This window comes from Mus caroli, chromosome 2 (genome assembly GCF_900094665.2).
Source record: "Mus caroli chromosome 2, CAROLI_EIJ_v1.1, whole genome shotgun sequence".
Lineage (NCBI taxonomy): Eukaryota > Metazoa > Chordata > Mammalia > Rodentia > Muridae > Mus > Mus caroli.
In genome coordinates this window covers 146,145,107-146,161,944 of record NC_034571.1, presented here as the reverse complement: position 1 = coordinate 146,161,944, position 16,838 = coordinate 146,145,107, and the positions used below count along the sequence as shown (strand labels likewise).

The window sequence follows — 16,838 nt, the reverse complement described above, 5'->3', positions numbered from 1 at the left end:
GAGAGAGAGAGAGAGAATGAGAGAGAGAGCCTATATATCTTACATCACTTGGTGTGAGTCTGGACAGGATGCTAGGAACACAAGGAGAACCATGAGGACCTGTGTCTCTGGAAGCTCACCATGCAGTAGGGTACAGGTACTGACCAAGTAACCATGGAGATGGGGATGGGGACATGTTGTGCCCAAAGAATGGCCAGGCCAGGAAGCCCAGTGCTATGGATTGCCCCTCCATCTTCCTAGCTCACCTCCTCAGCTGTCTACATTGCCTTGTCTCAGTATCTGAGGAGCCCAGGGAGAGACATGGAGCTTTGGAAAATTTTGGATTCCTGATAGGTAGAGGCAAGGGTGATGTATCATTCAGCTTCCAGCCTCTCTTTCAGGTACAGATACCCACCCTGTTGGTCACATTTACAGTGTGAGCGCACTTTAGCTGGTCTATTGGCTTCAGCCCATCTAGCATTCCACTTGGGATGGTTGACTCAGCCCCATAGTTGCTGAGCTGAGCTGAGTAACCCCTGCCCCCTGACAGCCCCTGTACTGTGACTTTACATCCCCCCTGCAGTCACTCTTCTGGTTCCTGCTCTGAGCTTGTATCAGCATTAGCAGTCTCTGCAACTGTGTCTGAAAGCTCAGGTTTGGGTTGCTTATTGCTTTGCAGGGAAGTCAATCTCAACCCAGGCAACTCTTTGCAGCCCCTGTGAACAGGCCTGGTGCTGCCCCCAGCAATGTACTGTGATGTGTGTTTGGACAGAGAGGTACAGTGAGACTCACCATTGTGGTGAGGCAGGAACCACCTCTTCAGGACAGCCAAGAGCAAGGTCTTCAGGCGCTCTTCCTGCGATGGGAAACAGGCAGCTCAGTCCCTCTAGCTTGGCACATGGATGGGGATGTGCCAACCCCAGATGGGGAGAACCTATTGTACAGACACCACTCAGAGTCTGGAGATGTCCCGTAGATGCCACCTTAAAAAATACCCAATGCCTCCCTTTGTAGTCTAGGCTGGCTTTGAACTTGCAGGTTGCATCAGCAGTGGTTTGAGCTCAGGAACTGAAGGCCAGCCCATAGGTTCGGCCGTGTTGCTCAGCTCCCTGCACCTCTGCGTTCAGCCCAGAGAACAAGACAAGCCCTTAATAAGGTTACCCTATCTTAGATGAATATCCACCTCCTTCCTCTTCTCTGACGCATCAGGGAATCCCATTAGCTAGGCCCACCTTTAAAACACCAGTTCCCGACTCTCGTGTGTGCAGCTGCAGGCACCGCCTGGGTACCTCATCCACCTGTGCTGACTGACTATACCTTGCCGCAGGCCCATGACCGCCTCTGGGGCTGGCTTCTCCTCTGCTCACATTCTCAACAAAGCCCCCATCTCATTCTGAGGAAAAGCCATCCCACTCTGGCCCCAGTATGGCCTGCCCTGCCTTCTCTTGATGTCTTGTTCCCTGCTTCACAACCCTGCTCTTCCCTGAGCCCTTGGGGCACACTCAGTCCTGGGTCTTTAGTTCTCTTCTCCCCACTTCTGTTTGAGTCTTTGCTTAAAAGCTCACCTCCACTGGGCAGTGGTGGCATACACTTTTAATCCTAGCACTCAGTCCAGAGAAGCAGGTGGATCTCTGAGTTCGAGGTCTACAGAGTGAGTTCCAGGACAGCCAGGGCTACATGGAGAAACCCTGTCTCAAAGTCCTCCTACCAAAAAAGCTTATCTCAATGCATTCCTCAGATTCCTTTTTAAAAAAAATGATATATTTATTTTTATTTTATGTGCATTGGTGTTTTGCTTGCATCAATGTCTGTCTGAGGGTGCTGGATCCCCTGGAACTGGAGTTACAGACAGTTGTGAGCTTCCATGTGGGTGCTGGGAACTGAACCTGGTCTTTTGGAAGAACAGGCAGCTCCTGACTGATGAGTCCTCTCCCCAGGCCCCAGACTCCCTCCTAACATTGCTGCTCCCCACTTGTTTCTCTCTTTGTGGTGCTATCACCGGTCCCTATGCTGCATAATTTGCTTTTTTGAGGTTTATAGGCCATATAGATATATGGTTTTATATGGGCCTATGTAAGCCTGCCAGCACCTGAATTTCAAAAGGGTGGGGCCTTTGTGTTGACCCATCTGTGTACCTAAGGCAAGGCTAGGCATATACTAGGTGCTCACTCAATACTTGTTATAGTCATGAAATAGGCAAGCCAGAGCCCCAGAGGCCTCACCCTACTCCAGTAGGAGTTGGGGGCTCCAAGGTGAGATGGGATTAGGGACAGAGTGTGACTCCGACTTTCAATCCTGTGTCAGTGACTTGAGACCATTTATGGTGTGCACCTATGGAACCTTTAGGGCACAAGGCTGATGGAAGGGACTCACCTGCTCCTTAATGATAGTGGGGTAGGGGCCCAAGGTGACCACAGCGCTGCCAGGGGGAAGAGAGTAGGTCAGTGAGTGATCTGGGGTGGGTAGGTATCGAGGCACTGCTGTACCTCAGGCACAGTAGGGGCTGCCATCCCTCACCACTCCTTTTCTCCCCACCCCCACTGAGAGTTGTCTCATGTTCCCAACTCAAACCTATTACCCTTGTGGTGCGAACTGGAGTTGCTGTTTCTGACTCCTTAAGGAGAACTTGCCTCTGCAGAGGAGTTGCTGTGAGGGATTGAAAGACGGCAGGGCAGAGTTGGAGTCGGTCCTACCCTACCTCTGGCCCCAGCCCTAACTGCACGGATTCTGTCCTGTCCCATGGTCCTCACTCTGAACACGTGTTTCTGCCTTCCTCACACTGTACATGGGCCTCACTGGGAGAGGAGGCACTGATGGTGCTGGCTGCTCCAGGGGGTCAGGGGAGGCTAGGCCTGAACCTGAGGCACCCTCAGTGGTAAGGCAGCCTTAATGGAAAGGCAGCCTTGGCCCTGGAATCAGCCAGTGGCTTCATTGCCTGTATACCTTGGGTTAGGAGGAGCCTCACACTAGGCATGGGCTATACCGTGGAGCAATAATAAAAAAAGCTGGACTGCTTTTGTGGCTTTTTGTTTTGTTTTGTTTTGTTTTTAAATTTTAAGTGTATTTTTGCTATGTTTCCCAAGTTGGTCTCAGACTTTTTGGACTCAAGTGATCCCTCTGCCTCAGCTTTTCAAGTAGAGGACTATCACAGCTGGTTCCCCTTGGTTTTGTGTGAGTGTTGATATACCTCTGTGACTCATATGTACAGATATAGGGCTTTTTGCCCCTGTGAGGGATAGCTAATTCTTGGCTATACAATGACACCATCAAAGATCTGAGGACCCTGTTTCATCCTTAGAATGCCACCCAGTGCATCTATGGCACAATGACTCTCATTCAGAATTAATTCTCATTCAGAATTAAACCATTGTGATTTGGCAGTGGGCGGTTGGTGGCAGCTGCTATGTCTTTCAGAATTCTCTCCAGTGGTTGGAGCTGCCAGGAGCATCTTGGCTCCAGTTTTGTTTCAGCTTCGTGACTTAGGCATGCCTAAGCTCTGCCCAAGGCAAAGAAAGACTGAGGAGTCCTTTAGAGACTTGGAGTCCTTTGGCAGCCCTAGCTACACCCTACTAGAGGGTCTGGAGCCAAAACTTCTTCAAGGCCTAGGAGGTCCTTGGGGAGCCCCAGTGGGAGAGTAGGAGAACAGAAGCTAGTGTTAGCGTCTTAGCAGTGGGCACAGCTGCCTGTGTGTACACTGGTGGCAGATGGCAGTGGGACTGGTCACAGCTGTCCCATGCTCTGCCCTCAGTCTGCAGACTGGGAACTAAATCCGTGTAGGGTCACTCACCCAGGCAACTGCATCAGAGGAGGCATTGGTCCCATGCAGCATCAGTAAGCCCTGCTGGGTGACCGTGGTGCTGCGGCCATCAAGGAGGACGGTGGGGGGGTTTGGGGCGCTGATGATCAGGCCCGGGCTCCCTCGGGTCAGATTATAAGCCTGAGTGAGGTTAAAGCAGAGAAACTGGAAGGAGAGTTAGAGCATGGCTTTCCTTCGCTGTAGCTTGGAAGGGCGGGAACAAGACTCTCATGTGACAGGCAGGGGCTGGCTTTCTCATCTAGTTCTACAACATCTCGCTGTTGTAGTATCCTGACTGCTTCCTCTTGTTTCACATCCTGACGCTGTAAAGGGCCACAGTGGCTTCTGGAGTCCATGGCAGAAAAATAGAACATGCCCATGGAATCTTCTGGTCCAGCCTGTCTAGTACAAGGCGCTGGGGGAGGAGCAGGCATCATACCTACCTTGGGCTGGGACTGCGGGCTGCTCAGGGATAACAGCTCCCAGAGGTCAGTTTCCTAGAAAGGCAAAGACGAGTCCATTAGAGTCCCTGAAGTCCTATAAGTGTGTCCTGAGCAGACTGAGGGCTCTGGGAGACAGCTGCCCACACTGGACGCACTGCCTGCACATGAGTTAGCCTCAGCTCATGATGAGTCACATGTGTGGCTGTTTGGAGTCGTTTATCTGGAAAGGCTAACTTCCTATGATTTTTACAATTTTCTCCTAACATTTTTTTTTTTTTTTTTTGGTTTTTTGTTTTGGGTTTTCGAGACAGGGTTTCTCTGTGTAGCCCTGGCTGTCCTGGAACTCACTTTGTAGACCAGGCTGGCCTCGAACTCAGAAATCCACCTGCCTCTGCCTCCTAAGTGCTGGGATTAAAGGCATGCACCACCACCGCCCAGCTTCTCCTAACATTTTTTTATACTTTTTTTTGAGCCAGGGTCTTGTGTATCGGCCTTGCCTCAGACTCATGATGTAGCTGGACTCTTGATCCTCTCTGCAAGTGCTGAGATTACAGGTATGCACGATGCTTGGGATTGAAGCCAGGGCTTCATGTATGCTAGGCAAAGTAGGCCAGCTCTCTAGCCACTGAGCGTCCACCTAAAGCCTCTTCCTATGAAATGTCCTCTAACCACAGTGACACAGGGAGAGTCTTAGAGAGGCCGTTCCGTGCTCCACAGATGCTCCGTGAACAGTTTCCCGCCGTAGCTTTATCACACTCCTACCTAGCATCTATGCTCTACCGAGTTTCAGGGAGTTCTGAGCACATTGCTGAGCTCCGATCTGCAGTGGATCACAAGTCATCACAGAGAAGATTATAGAAATGTCGGAAGTAAAATTCCCCAGCTTCTCTTTCCCTTTCCCCCCGAATCCGTTCTTAGAGGTAACTATTGTTGACATTTTGAAGTATAGCCTGATAGACTTTTTCTGCTCACACACAAGCACGAACAGAAAGGAGCACACTGGCCACACAGCCCTGAACCTTGTGAGTGACACTCAATGCCAAGACCTATAGAGCAACCTTCATTCTCATAAAGCAGTGTGTCTTCGTCCACACGGCACGGACTCTGATTCTTTACTGGTTGCTTGGTGAGGGGCCATTAATTAAGTTTGATTTCTAACTCTGTAGCAAGAGAAGCTATAGAGGACATCCTGCAGATGTGCTCCTGCCCACCAGCAAAAGGATTTCTTCCGATGAAGGGTTCATTTCTAATGATCTCAGAGCTGTCACACATGCGTGTGTATGAAGAACAGTGGAGACAGGAGACCTCGCCTGTAGTCAATCTTACCTGTGGATGACCTTAAACAGATCACTTCCCTAGTCTGGGCACTCATTGGTGTTAACTATTTTAAACAACTTTTTTTTTTTTTTTGTCTGATGTGAAGTTTCTGGATATGGCATGTTCCACTTGTGGTGTCCTGTGGTTTTTCAGATTTTGGAATATTTTGGATATCAGATCTGAATTTTGGATGCTCAACATGTATATGCATATGTAATTTGCATATGTAATTTGCATATGTAATTTTATGTATAATTACACATATATGCACATATATAATTATATATACATATGTAATTATATATAATGTTAGAATGAGATCAGTATTTAGGAAAAGTAAGAGGGAGAGAGAGAGAGAGACAGAGAGAGAGAGAGAGAGAGAGAGAGAGAGAGAGAGAGAGAATGCATTTTCTTGGATCTCTGGATACAGCAGTCTTGCAGGGGCTGTGTGAGGAGATGGCATTCATACTGAGACTACCAGTGAAGAGGAGAATGTTCCAGGAAGAGAGAGAGGTGTGTGCAAAGCACTGAGCTAGAAATCAGTGCAGCCTGTGTGCTTAGATTTCAGGGAGTCAGGAGGCAGAGCTGGAGAGGGACCAGGGCTCAGATGTCCTGGGAGTGGTGGGAAGCTGCTACGGACTTTGATGTATGCTTATTGTTCCCATCAGCCCTGGGAGGCGTTTATTCTCTGCGACGTGTGTGTGCACGTGTGTTGTGTGTATGTGTGTGCCTGTGCCCATCGTTTGTCGTTAGTGTTAATAACTATTCTAATAAACTCTATACTCCCCAGAAATCCATCTCAGTATCCCTTGTGAACAACCCCACCCTCCAACCCTTTCATTTACCAGAACATTTCTTGTTCAGTTTTCCATTCCCCTATGGGACTCTGATCTCTATATGGTAGGGACCTGTGTGCACAGGGCCAGCACACTGCAGGCTATTATAAATATCTGCAGTGTAAGAATGGACATGTGTTATGAAGAGAGAAGGGTGTGAGTGTTCCTCTTCTCAGATAAAGGGACTTCCATTCTGGGTTCTGAAAGACCAAAAAGAGCTAGAAAGGTTAAACTGCTCAAGTCTGCAGCAGGGAAGTGACCTGTGGTGGGGGCCTTGGCTTTACCATGTAAGAACCAGGCAGGGGCATTTTGTTCCACTCTATGATCAGATCCATCTCCCAGCACTCACCGAGGAGTCCCGGGGCTCCACAGAGATCTCCTGGCTGGTGTAGAGACAGGCCAGGATGTCATTGTAGATTTCTAGCCAAAAGGCAAGATCTGCCATGCTGTTCTGGGATAATCCTGGGAGAGGTGGGGGAACCATGTGTTCTGACTTTGGTGCCCGCTGGTGTGGGCCACAGGGAGTCACAAGCTTCAAAGAAATGATAAAAGAAAGACTTTCAGTGGGGATAGCTTCCTGGTAGTCTTCTGGTCACAGTTCACCACGCTGACTCCAGCAGGCACAATTTCATTTGAACCTAACCAACAGTGTCTTATCAGATGGGAGCCAATATGGTCACCATCTGACCACAGGGAAACTGAGGTCCAGAGAGGTGATGTCATTCATTCAAATCCTCCATGAGAGAAGAGCTGGAGTGGAGTGCCTGAGCCCAGCTCCCTTGCCTCCATGGAGCTCCACTCTGTTCTCAGAACCCTGTTCCCCCTGAACCTTCTTGTCCTGCCTACCATCCATTTCAGACAGACATGAAGGAGCAGTGGACAGGAGATGGGCAGTCCTCAGCCATTCTCGGAGCAGACTCAGCTGCTCTCCTGCTGCCCTGACTCGATTGCTGGGCTCCCTGTTCTCTTTCCTTTTTCACTGACCACTTCCTTTTCTCCATCCTCTCTTGCCTGTCTTCCTCTTCCCGCTTTGCTCCTTCCCATCCTGTGAGACCCTGTCTCCCTTTCTCTTTGCCTGCGAGCATGGGCATGGGCAGGGAGGGGAAGCCAAGCTCTGCAGGTTCCCAAGAGTCCATGGCAGCCTAGGGTCACTTACCTCCACTCTCATCAGGATGGCTCCCTCTGTGAACTCCGTGGTGGTCACGTAGTACTGGAAATCATCGGGACCAGAGATGACAGGAGCTGTGGTACAGACATGAAAAAACTCAGCCAGAGGTAGAGGTGGGAAGAGGATGCATAGGAGGCAGGGAGAAATCCCTTCTCCCCTGCTCAACCTTAAGGGTTTTGATGGCTGAGCATGGGCCTCCTGAAATAAGGAACACTTATTGAATGATGGCTTTGTGTCTGGTTGTTGGTGTTGTTCTAACAGGTCATGTCTATGGGCTTTCCTTTGATCCTGCTTAACAGATAGGGAAACTGAAGCTCGGAGGGAAAGTGACATAGGACAGTTACAAACTATGTTGTCCTATCTTTTTCCCAATTAGAAAGTATCCTGGAGGCAGGGCTATCCATCCTGTCCCTGGGTCGATTCCTATAGACAGTGCCTGGCACATGGCAAGGGACATCTGACCAGCAGCAACATACGAAGAATGATGTGTAGTATGTCTTCCAGCAGGAAGTTGATCAGGTTTGTGGCCACAGGGCACACCTAGAGGGAGAGAAGAGGGCGTTTCCTGCTGGAATAGGGCCATGGTAGAGGGTCTCTCTTGGGGGCCACACCCCTCTCCCCTGGTGACTCACTATCTTCTGGAGGAGGAAAGGCAGGGATTTCTCCAGGGTGTTGGTCACCAGTTTCAGCAGTTGGTTTGGCAACAGGGTGTCTGATCTAGGGGAGGGATGACAGGTAGGAATACACTGGGTGTGCTAAAGGCATGGGTGGGGGTGGGGGTGGGGGAAGCCAAGCACCGCTGGGGAAAACAGCTCTAGGCAGGGCAGCAGGAAGGCCATGGTAGCTGCCTTTTCCTTTCCCAATATTCCCACATCCTCTCCTCCTTTTTCTTGTCCCCTCCCCCTGCATCTATGTGGTTTTTTCTCTGATTCACTGCATTATGTCCTGATTTGTATTTGATCATTTATAAAAATCTTTGGGATTTTCAATCAGGAAGTGGCCTCACTGGCAGTGGATCCGTGAATAATTGATCCTCTTGGGTGTCAGGTTCTGTGCTATGTAAGTCAGTTAGTACATTTCCTCCCCAGGACTGTTCCATGTGGGCTGAGTACTGTAAGCCATAAAACCGAGGCTCCCAGAAGTCTGTAGCTGGCTAGGACCAACTGCTAGGAAGTAGCTAAGCAGAGGTTGAGTCTTACCTATGACCTTCAATGTGGAGGCAGGAGAGGTGACATGTACAGTGTGTGGCTTTGAAGGAGAGGCAGCCCTAGCCCAGAGAAGGACCACTGCAGAAAGGTCTGGGCCAGTGCAGGAGGAGCCAGTACCTGCTGTGCTCAGGGGAGGCTCAGAAAGAACTCAGAGATGCTCACCGCTTCAGGATCTTGATGTTCAGGCTTCCGGGTGGTGTGTGGCACTCCTCGAAGGCCACCTGGGTCTTGTTCCCTATCTGTTCTAGCCGTACTCCAATTCGTATGTTCTTGATGGCTTCCAGCCAGAGGATCCTGTAAGGACAGTATGTCTGGGCAGGCTTCTAGCCAGTCTAAGGTTGAGACCAGAAGTCATGAGCTGGCTGCAGCTTGCATTAGAATCTAGGAGAGCTCTCTAAAACACAGAATCTGCTGGCAGACTGGGTGGTACTGAGCCAAGATCCTCACAAGGGCAGCAGACACCTGCACTGAGTGTGACCTTAGATGGAACATATGCTCTGCCAACTGGGTCATGAGTCTTACCATTGCCACACTATCCCAGCCAAGCTCAGGGCCCCTCGACCCTGTCACAGTGCTTCCCCAGGCTTAACACCTCTCATCCAAGCGCTTACTAGGGGTCTGCTTATCTTCTGACACCAGATGAGATCAAATGCATTCCAGATGGAGTGGCCATAGTCTCCTCCATTAAGTGCTAAAATTAGAACAAAACCATATTCCCAAGAAAGCAGGAACTGGCATATTCCCAAAGGGCATTGTGACCCTCCTTACTTCAGTAGCCAATGTGTCACCGCCTCTGCAGGTGGCCACATGTACAGCCACTCAGTTCAGAGCTGTGGAAATGGACTCCTGACCTACTGCAGTAGAGAACTAGAACTGTACCTGGTTCTAGACTCATGCTCAGGGAATGGACACTCTTGCTTCAACTGCCCAGTCCAGGAGCCCCAGACCCTTTTCAGACTGTCCCATCAGTGCAAGTGAGGGAGCCCTCACTGTAGAATCACTGAATGGCCCAGGGCAGGCTTCATCCTCATTCCATACCTCAGCTTCCCTGTACGTCAGTATTTGAAACCTGCCCATGTAGAATGCACTTGTGATCCTCGTGGTGACACATGGCTTTTGTTCGTCTTGCCTGCTGGCAGCATGTGGGGAGGAAGTGCTCTGGGTACTTACTCTAGGAATGAGAGGTACAGCTTGCAGCGCAGTGTGATCTGCAGCAGGCTGTCACTTAGAATTTGCAGGGTGACTTCTGGTCCCTTGGCATCTTCTATGACCAACCTATGGGAGGCATGGGGGTGATATGTCTGGCTGTGTATATCTGGAGTACTTAGAATGGGCACTGATGCCAGGAGGAGTGGAGAGAGCTTTGGGCAGCATGTCTTTACACAGTGGCCTTCCAAGACCACAGAATTCTGCTTCCAGTCTCTAAGCCTTGAGGATCTGGGCAGCCCTTACCCTTCTCTGGGTCAGCCTCTAACAAGCCTGGGACTGTAGCTTAAGTTTGTACACATGAAACCTGCTGAATCCAAGTATCTGACCCTGGGCTGAGGCTGTAGTTCAGTGGGAGAAGTTTTGGCAATGTACATGGGACCTAGGGTTGATTCCCAGGTCTCATGGATAAGAGTCTGAGCTTTTCAAAGGAAAAACCAGCAGGCAGGAACATGGAGAAGCAAGAATCAGCCCCTGTAGTTTCCAGGAAGGACCCCATAGGCTCTGCTGAGCATCCTTAAGCATTGTTCTCCCTTCCCTGCTAAGGCCTCAGGTGCCTCTCCTCCCTTGGCTTGGAGGGGTCAGGTTTGCACTGTGGACACCAGTGTCAGCTACAGATTCCTCTGGAGCCACCAAGGCTGGCAGCAACATGTTCTGTCACAGAGGGGAACCTGGCCACCAGCGTGGAGCCTTCTGGAAGGAGTTTCTTTCCCTGTTTGCTTCAAAACAGGGTCTCGTATGTCTGGGCTAGTCTCAAACTTCCTATGTAGCTGAGCACTGAATTTCTGATCCTCTTGCCCAGCCTGGAGGATATTTTTAGGATCAGTTCATGTGGTGTTGTCCTTTCTTCCTCCCAAGCCATGTCCTGGAATAGGGTGGGCTTATAGCCATGGCATTATTACCCAGCTGGGGTAGGGGAATCGTGGACAGTACCAACATGTGGCATAGCTGGGGTGGCATTTGCCTGTGCTACCTCCCAAGCCTCCCTGGGCAGTGTCCCCACACTATAGTTCCCTGACTTCTCCATTTTACTCCCACCAGAAAATCCAATTTGGAGCTTGGAGTCTTAGGTCTTATGGGTCATGTTGGGGAGGGACTCATGCATTCACGGCTGAGCCTGTGGCTGTGCAGGTCACCTTAAGGGAAACCTGCCTCCAACCAAAATTAGTACCGTTCATCTAGGTGGCTTCTTGCTCTACTAGGAGGCTTCAACTCAGGGCTTTCAGGGCTGAGCTGATAGCATGGCAGGCATCTGGGGACCAGCTAAGGGACTTTAGACCCGACACTAACATTTGTTGGGTGGGAGGTCAGGACAGGTGTGACCAGATGTTCCTGCGTCCAAGTTCAAGGTGAAGTCCTGGCCTCTAGTACTGCAGGACGTGACCTTATTTAGAAAGACACTGGCTGCCAGCATGATTAGTAAGGGCCATGATTAGAAGTCATACTAGAGCAGGCTAGACTATAAGCCAACATGGCTGTGTTCTTAGAGAAAGGGACTTTGGACCCAAGGATGCCCCATGAGGTGTCAGTAGGCATCTGGGACCAGCATCAGAGATTGTTAGTGAATGCTAGGTGCAAAGGCTGAGCCCTGCTTCCAGGAAGCAGCTGACGACCCCTGTCTTGGCTTCCATTCTACAGGGAGACCACTGGCTCTGGACACTTTAGTGTGGCTGTGCTGACAAGACCACACAATTGGGAAACTTGGATCTTGAGATATATTCACATCATTCATGTCATAAAGGCAGGCAGTTAACAGAAACTATTTTGGAAACATTATTCAAATTTGTAAAGCACAGGACTGAGGAACCACAGAGGGGAAGCCCCTGCTTCCTCCCTAGAGGGGTTTGGAGAGGTCTGGAAAGGTAGCCACACAGTAGGAGGACCTGCTTCGTGCATTCAAGGCTGAGGAGATGCTGTGGACCCCAGGTTGCCTGCCCACCTCTCTTCTGCTTGACAGGGAATGACCTGAGGGAGAAGAGAGGCCCAGGCTACCTCACGGCCACTCACCCGGCTGTCGTCAGCAGTTTCTTCAGCTCAGGCATAGTCTTCCCAGAGAGCAGGTCCCCCACCAACGACAGATCCAGCCCACTCTTCTTCCCAACAAGCTCCTCTCTAACGAAGGGCAGGGGGTCCATGACAGACACACCCTCACTTGGGGATCCAGTCACAGCCATCCTGATCACACCCTCCAGGACCTGGTTCTCTGATAATAAATTTGAGATGTCTGGGGACAAAAAAACAACAAAAAAAAAAAAAAAAAAAAAAAAAAAAAAAAAAAAAAAAAAAAAAACCAAAAAACTCCTCAGGGTCCATTCAGCCATTCAGCAAATACCCACTGGCACCCGAACCGAGCTAGAAGATAAGACAGCCATTCAGCAACAAGTTCTTATGAGGAGACCAGAGCTCAGATCGCAATGTATCGCCCAGGCTGGTTTCAAACTCCTGTGCTTAAGTCATTGTCCTGGCTCAGCCTTGCCTTGCCACCTAGCTCAGCCCATAGGTCAGTCTGCTGGGCTTAAGGAACAGTGTGGCTCCTGCTGCTGCTCTGGAGTTGACATGGCAGTCAGGGAGAAAGACAAATTAGAACTCAGACCAGTCAGTAAAGTAAGTTTTAGAAATGTTACAGAGAAGCACTTAAGCTCTAAGTGTGACTGGGGCGTGGAGGGCCTGCTTCAGACATGAGGGTCTGCTGTAAGGAGGAGGCTTAGGGCAGACACCCCAAGGAGGTGAAAGAACTCAGCTAGACCCAAGTCTAGGGAGAGCAGCAGCCCATGCAAATGCCTCCAAGGTCACAGATCCCCAAGCTGAGACAAGAAGCACCCTGCAGACAGGCAGCAGGGAGAACAGCAGGCAGGCAGATAGGTTAGCAGGTGTGTGTCTGGATAAGGCCATTGAGGTTTTACCAGAGGGCAGTGGGAGCCAGGAGAGACCTGACTGCTACAGGGAGATCAGAGGATGTTTCTGCAGGAGAGGTAGTAAGGACTTTGTCTGCCAAGCCTAGTCAGAGCATTCTACATTGAGAAGGAGAGAAAGGGGGATGGGCCCACACCAGCCAAAGAGGCAGCGTGACCTCTATGTGGTGGGCAGAGGAGGTAAGGGAGACACTGGAGGGTTTGAATGACAGGGTGAGGACTGCTCATGGCAAGAGGGAGGCACAGCAAGTGTGAGAGCAGAGGAGGGGCAAGGGCAGCTGTGGGCAGCTGGTAAATGGACATCAGAGGGGAAGAAGCCCAGAGCTCTTGTCCACTGCTCTGCCTTCTCCAAAGTCATGCTTCTTCAAGCTCATTCCTTGAGATTCACCTGTTTCCAGCTGGCTCTTGTAGATCCGCAGGAAGAGAGGAGTGTGGGTTGTCCCTCGGGCTTGGGGCAGCACCCCCCAGCATAACAGCAGTGCCCACAGCAACAGCATCCCTGCTTCAGAGCCTGCGGCCGGCCATGGGAGTGGGAGTGAGAGCTTATGTCTGCTCCAGGGACCCGCAGCCCCGTGACCCCACTCTGTGCCCCGCCCCCATCCTTTGATGTTCTGACAGTCCTGCGCAGGGCGGGGCCTGACTCCCTTATGGATCCAGCTCTCTCAGGCCTGTGACACCAGCTTTCTTAAAGGACTACTCTTACACACCAAGCTCTGAAGTGAAGGGTGGGCACATGGTGGGAAGCCAAGGCCCCAGGCAAGTGCTTGGCACGCTCAATTCTTCAGCGGGAGATTCACTTCTCTTGGCACTTTGCAGCCAGGGGCTTTTGGCCAAAACAGATAGAGCCTGTTACTGAGGCAGGGGTGGGGGTGGGGGGAAAACAAGCTCAGAATGTGGCTATTGGACCCCAAGGAGGAAGTGGGCTGGGCTTGGGCCCTTTTCCTTTGGCATATCTCCACCTCTTGTGTGGAGTACAGAGGCTGCTAAGATGTGACTGGCAAAAATCCCAAAGTGGTAAGGGTGTGTGTGTGTGTGTGTGTGAGTGTGTGTGCATGTGTGAGCTGGTGAGGGGCCTGATGAAGCTGGTAATGTCCACCTTGTTCCTGCTGTTCCCATGTCCTTCCTGTGTATGTCACCTAGGCTCTTAAATCATTTCTACTCAGATGTGGTCACCAAAGTTGCAGACAGGTCCTAAACGATTACTTCGACTGTGTAAGAGCTGAGGAATGGAGAACAAACTGTGTTCATTTCCTTCTAAGCCTCACTGGGAATATGATAAACCTACCAGTGGTTTGGGGGAGATGGTGAAGGTCAACGGGGCAGCAACTGTGGAGTAGTAAGCACAGGCCTGGTGCACAGGAAGGCTTATTTAGTAAGCCGTTATGATCATGCACATTCTATACATAAGGGAGCCGAGACACAAAGGAGTAAGCACCTCCATCAGGGCTGGGTAGCATACCAGAGGATGCCAGAGGATGCCAGAGGATGCCAGAGGAAACTGGGGTTTGATGCTGGGGCCCAGAAAGGACCCAGAGATTGGCTGGTTCTGCCACAGCAGTTCCGTGACTGAGCAGTCTGCCACTTACCTTTATGGAGTCCCTGTCTTGTTGGAACCCAGCACCCCTTGCTCCTGCATGCCCCTGACTATGTGAGCATGGCTCCTTCATTATCGGGTGGTGCAGCCACCAACAGCTGTCCCCAGTTGTCTTGGGATTTTCAACAGAATTTTTTCCTTTCAGCTCAGGGCGCAAGCAGGGCAGGTATTAGCACCAATTTCCTTTTCTTTTTTGTTTTAAACTTTTTTTTTCTTTTGAGATTATAATATTATTACATCATCTCTCCCCTTCCTTCCCTCAGGAGTTCCAGTTTTCACCTGGATGCTCAGGCTTGAGAACTGGTGGAAGACAGAGTTCCAGGAGACAGCAGAGACACAGGAAGCGCACAGGAAGTGCACAGGAAGCGTGAGGCTGACCATGGCTTGTTCTGAAGCGCTTCCTTCAGCCAGAAGGACAAACTGTCAGCGAAAGTTCACAGGATTTGATGGAATATGTTAGAGAAGACTGGGCTCTATATTTTAAGATTTTTTTTTTAAAATTTATGTGTATGTATGTATGTATGTGTGTGTGTGTGTGTGTGTGTGTGTGTGCCTACGTGAGATTCTGTGAACCATGTCGGGCATGTGCTTTGACAGTCAGAGGGCACCAGAGTCCCTGGAACTGTAGTTACAGGCGGTTGTGAGCTGATTGATGTAGGTTCTAGGCCCTCTGTAGGAGCAGTAAATGCTCTTAATCTCTGATCCACCTCTACATCTCAAAGAGTGAGTTATTTTTTTTTTTTTTTAATTTAATGTGTGGGTGTTTTGCTTGTATTTGTCTCACTATTACCATATATATGTTTGGTGCACACAGAGGTCAGAAGGAGGCACCGGATCCCCTGACACTGGAGATACAGATGGCTGTGAGTCATGATGTGGGTGCTGGGAACTGACCCCAGCTCCTCTGGAAGAGCAGCCAGCGCTCCTCACCACTGATCTATCTCTCCAGGCTCAAGACTTGGGTTGTATTGAAACATGGCCTTGTGATGTAACTTAGGCTGGTCTCCAACTAGTAATCCTCCTGTCTCAGCCTTCTGAGGAGCTAGGGTCATAGATGAGTGTCAATTAGGGACAATTTAAAAGATATAACCTGGGATTTTCTCTTTACTGTTTCTGTTTTTACTCTCTCTGTTGAAGAAGGATGCAGAGGCTCAGAGCCCTACCTGTGGGATTTGAGAACTCCTGCCTCTAGGGTCTCCTGTCTCCGGGTCAGGGATGGCAGTTTCAGGGTCCTGCCAGATGGCAGGTCAGCACAGAGACAGTTAGTCTTCTTTCCCTTGGAAAGTAGGGCACAGAAGAGGGTGGATGAGGAAGGAGTCTGGAAGAGGAGGCACCGACATGCTGCTGGGTGAGGGCAGAGTGCTGCATAGGCTGTGGGGAAGGTAGGTGGTTGGTCAGCTCTGAGATCCCTCCGGTGTAACTGACATGAAACAAATGTTCTTGGTACCCGCAAGTAGGCTGATACCCATATGTGAGTGGAGTAGATCTTGGAGATGACCCACACAACAGTGGAGAGTAGGCTGTGACCAGCTGCTGTGGGAGGCCTGGGAGCCAGAGGTGAGATTGGACCTCAGAGCTGTCCCTTGCCCAGGGAGTAAGGATCCTGGGCATCATCATCTGCCACCAGGGGATGAGGGACTTGAGGAGCCTTGGCCATAGCTATGTCTTCATCTTTGACATTCAAAACTGGTGAGCAAATGGGGGTGGAACAAATCGCTTTACGGTGACCAGGTGGCACTACACACCAGAAGTTTGGCAGAAACGTGCTTTGGCACTGAATACTGTCCCTTCCCAGCCACTACTCCTGTCTTCCTGTAAGGGCTCTTGTGTGACTGAAGGCTGTGACTGGGTGTGGGGAACAACCCAGGCTAAACAAACAGATGCCTATTGTCTTGTCCCAGAACCGTGGGGCTTCAGGGAAACCTCGGAGATAGTGGCTGTCATGCGTGTCTGTGTAGGAAAGGTCTTGGTGATAAGGTGTTCCCTGAGGTGCCATGAAGCCACTGGCTGAGTGCCTCGTTCCATCTACCACTCAGCTCTGCAAGATGAGAACCATGATTCTCCCCACTCCACAGAGTAGGGCACAGAAGCCCACCTAGGAGAAGCCACATCCTGTTTGTCTGTCTCCAGAGCCATAGGGCTCAGAGAACATAGGACCCACCATATGAAGTGTGTGTCTCCCCATCCAAAAGCCATCCAGAAGGGAGGCGATCCCAACCACAGCTACTGTTCTGTGGTCATGCCATTTCCATATGACAAAGACCTGTTCAGTTTGGCTCAGAGGTGTCAGGACCCCACCCTCACATCTCTGTCCACATCCCAGGCCTGCCAGAGGTGGAGTGACTCCTGTGCTGGACAGAGCCACCCTGACAACAGAAG

The 16,838-nt window shown here is 50.5% G+C and overlaps 1 protein-coding gene across 1 annotated transcript in view; it reads right to left on the bottom strand.

Annotated features, from left to right (window-relative positions):
* LOC110290404 overlaps positions 1–13,394 on the bottom strand; it is a 17,077-nt gene extending 3,683 nt beyond the window's left edge. Inside the window, exons 1-13 of the mRNA XM_021156928.1 lie at positions 13,254–13,394; positions 11,961–12,177; positions 9,918–10,022; positions 8,910–9,041; positions 8,172–8,256; positions 8,016–8,079; positions 7,528–7,613; positions 6,721–6,903; positions 4,219–4,272; positions 3,767–3,916; positions 2,558–2,625; positions 2,353–2,398; positions 772–835 (exon numbers count right to left, since the gene is read on the bottom strand). Coding sequence (XP_021012587.1) covers positions 772–835; positions 2,353–2,398; positions 2,558–2,625; positions 3,767–3,916; positions 4,219–4,272; positions 6,721–6,903; positions 7,528–7,613; positions 8,016–8,079; positions 8,172–8,256; positions 8,910–9,041; positions 9,918–10,022; positions 11,961–12,177; positions 13,254–13,362 — 1,363 coding nt within the window. The 5' untranslated portion in view covers positions 13,363–13,394. The remainder of the gene's footprint in view (positions 1–771; positions 836–2,352; positions 2,399–2,557; positions 2,626–3,766; positions 3,917–4,218; positions 4,273–6,720; positions 6,904–7,527; positions 7,614–8,015; positions 8,080–8,171; positions 8,257–8,909; positions 9,042–9,917; positions 10,023–11,960; positions 12,178–13,253) is intronic.
* Between the last annotated feature and the right edge of the window lie 3,444 nt (positions 13,395–16,838).